The sequence below is a fragment of the Bison bison genome, unplaced genomic scaffold (assembly GCF_000754665.1).
Source record: "Bison bison bison isolate TAMUID 2011002044 unplaced genomic scaffold, Bison_UMD1.0 scf7180017864482, whole genome shotgun sequence".
Classification (NCBI taxonomy): domain Eukaryota; kingdom Metazoa; phylum Chordata; class Mammalia; order Artiodactyla; family Bovidae; genus Bison; species Bison bison.
The window spans coordinates 2,846,989-2,850,407 of NW_011495042.1; the positions used below are offsets into that span (position 1 = coordinate 2,846,989).

Genomic DNA, 3,419 nt, shown 5'->3' on the forward strand with positions numbered 1-3,419 from the left:
GTGGCAGCAGCGGCAGCAGCAAAAGCCCTGGGCGTCCCGGCCCCGCCCACAGCACCGCCCCCGGCCTGCGCCAGGCCCCTGCGTAGACCGCGGCTCCCTTACTCACTTCTTGAGCACGATCTCCGAAGCGCCCTTGCTGTACATGCGGAAGCTCTCGTCCGGCAGCTTGATGACGGTGCTCATGGACTTGCGCACAGAGTTGAAGGTGTAGACCTTGTACAGCTTCTCCTCGGGCATCTGAGCGCGCACGGGCTCGTAGTCTTGCTTCAGGTCCAGCACGAAGCCCAGCAGGCCGCACTCCGTCTTGTTGCCCACCTGCCGGGGCAGGCCGCCCTCCTTCTCCGGGGGCTGCGGGGAGAGGCAGGGGGGCTCGCTGGGATGGCCACCTGGGCACTACGGGGCGGCGGGGCTGGGTGGGGCTGCTCCTACACGCTCCCGCACTCGGGCCTCTGCATCCCACCTCTCGGATGATGGGAATTAACCAAGATCGGCTTTTTAAGACTTACGATTTCAAACATAAATCGGTGACAGAATAAAAAAAAAATTGTGCTCAGACCACCCAGCTCTGCAGAACCTGAGGCCTTGTTCGCTTCAGAGTTTTCTTTTTTTTTAAGAAGTCAAGCCTAACAGATAAAGTTGAGTCCCCCATGTAGCCCTCTGCATCTGTATAACCCACTCCTTGTCCCACAAGGAAACTCTTAAATTTGGTATTCATCCTTGCCCTCTGTGTTTTAACTTTTTGTTTCGAGATTCATGCTAGATTCACAGGCGACAAGAAATAATACAGAGAGGTGTCCTATGCCCTTCATCCTGTTTCCCCAAGTGCTCACTTCCCGAGCAACTGGACCACGAGAACACAACCAAGGTGTTGACGATGGTAGAACCGACCCGGCGGGATTCAGATCTCACCAGTACTAAAGCACTTCTATGTGTGTTTAGGTCTGAACAACAGCATCATGTGTAGATTCCTGTGACAACCATCATCAAGGTGCACAGCTGTTCACCACAACACTCCCCTGTGCCATTGTTTTTTTTTTTTTTTTTCTGGAGATAACCATTGTAAAAAATTTAGTGCCTTTTTCTATGTGGATATAAATTTTAATAAAATTTAAATTTTACTGTCTATGGTTTGTTTTCCTAATTTATTATAATGAATTTTTACTGGAGTCTAATTGCTTAACAATGCCGTGTTAGCTTCTGCTGGACAGCAAAGTGAATCAGCTAGACGTATACGTGTGATTATCGTTGTTTAGTTGCTAAGTCCTGTCTGACTCCTTGTGAAGCCATGCACCGTAGCCCGCCAGGCTCCTCTGTCCATGGGATTTCCCAGGCAAGAATACTGGAGTGGGCTGCCGTTTCCTTCTCCAGGGGATCTTCCGTACACATACATTCCCTCTTTTTTGAACTTCCTTCCCAGTTAGGTGACCACAGAGCCCTGAGTGGGACTCCCTGTGCGATACAACAGGTTCTCACCAGGTATCTATTTTGTGCATAGATCAACAGCATAGATATATCAATCCCAGTCTCCCAATTCTTCCCACTCCCTGCCCCCTTGGTGTCCATATATTTGTTTTCTGTGTCTGTGTCTCTATTTCTGCTTTGCAAATAAGATCATCTATACCATTTTTCCAGATTCCACATATATGCATGAATCCATATTTTCTGACTCACTTCCCATGCTGCCCTTTCATGACTGCGGTCATCTCTGTCCCTTCCCCCTCCCTGCCACCTGGCAACGCCTAATCTGTGCTCCAGCTCCATAATTCTGCCATGTTGTGCAAGTTATATGGATGGAACTGTACAGTATGTAACCTTCAGAGGTTGGCTTCTTTTCACTCAGCACAGTCCCCTGCTGTCCAGGCAAGTTGTTCCATGCCTCAACAGTGTGATCCTTTTCACGACTGGGTGGTATTCTATGCTCTGAATGTAACATCCTTTGTGACTTCAGCTGAGGTTGAACCAAACGCAACAGCTAATTTTGTGTCACAGGGGCCAACCATCGGCAATTTCATGTAGTTTAACTTACGGTATATATGTGCAGTGCTGTTTTACATGTTGCAAAGGTCAGGTAAGGAGGCTGTACACGTTCTTCTGTAACTTGCTTCATTCTCAAAAACATTCAGTTTTTGAGTTATCCCCATTTAGGGCACTAGTTTGTTCTTTTTTAAAACTTGGAATATAATTGTTTTACAATCTTGTGTTAGTTTCTGCCATACATGAACGGAATCAGGTATACGCATACATATATCCCCACTCTCTTGACATTCCTCCCACCCCACCCCCATCCCACCCCTCTTGGTCATCATGGAGCACCGAGTTGAGCTCCCCATGCTACATAACAGCTTCTCACTAGCTATTTATTCTACATATAGCAGTGGACATGTGTGGATGGATCTAGAGCCTACCATGTAGAGTGACGTTAAGCCAGAAAAAGAAAAACAAGTATCGTATATAAATGCATGTATGTGGAATCTAGAAAAATGGTACCAATGAAGTTATTTGCAGGGAAGGAATGGGGACGCAGATGTCGAGAACGGACGTGTAGACACAGCGGGGGAAGAGGCGGGTCGGATGAAATGGGGAGTTGCTCCTTTCTAACTGGGCTGCAAGGACACCACAGCCTCTGCCCTGAACCTCAGCGAAACCACCAACCACATCTCCCCAGTGCCTCTCACTTCCTCGCGTGGCTGCCGGGACAGAGGCTGTTGTTTCTCCACCCTGTCCCTTCAGCCCTGCAGTTCCTGCCTCCTTTCCCTGCCAGGCAAACTCCCCTCGCCCTTTAAGGACCAGCACAGGTATCTCCTTGTCTTTGATGACTTTGTCACCCCCTGAGTAGGAGCTGTATTCTTCCATCCCCTGCCCAGGTTGTCAGGGCCAGCACAGAGACTGGCACACAGTAGGTATTTACTCATTGTTTGCAAGATGGCTCAATGCAGACCAGCCCTGGGGGCATGGGGTGAGAGGCACAGGTGGCCAGGTAAGCACAAGGTGCTCCACGTGAGCGCTGACAGCAGCTTTAGCAGGTGGCTGTGGGAAGTTCACGTGGCAGGCAGGCTCACCTCCCACAGCTGCGCGCCACCCCCCCCGCCCACCACACATGCAGACCACTTGTATAAAAACAGTGTGCAGCAACCCGGGTGGAGGTGGCTTTGGGAGCGGTGAGAGCCACCATGGACAAACGCAGACCCCAGAGAGACACTGAAGAGGAACACTGTCTGTGAACATGCTGTGTCCCTCTCCTACCCCACGGGTGGGTCTCTGCGGGTCTCAGACCAGCCTCGCACAGGAGCCCTCCAAACCCTCACTCTCAGCCTTGTTGGTGGTGTTCATACGAGCAGCCAGGTAAGAGGAAGGCAGACCCCAGAGGATGCTGGCATGGATGGGCTGGCAGTGCGGGGGGAAGGATGGCAACAGGACCT

At 50.5% G+C, this 3,419-nt stretch overlaps 1 protein-coding gene across 1 annotated transcript in view; it reads right to left on the reverse strand.

Moving 5' to 3' along the window:
- Positions 1-3,419, reverse strand: part of ATP2B2 (ATPase, Ca++ transporting, plasma membrane 2) — a 162,149-nt gene that overhangs the window by 36,575 nt on the left and 122,155 nt on the right. The window contains exon 13 of the mRNA XM_010862512.1: positions 107-348. Coding sequence (XP_010860814.1) covers positions 107-348 — 242 coding nt within the window. The remainder of the gene's footprint in view (positions 1-106; positions 349-3,419) is intronic.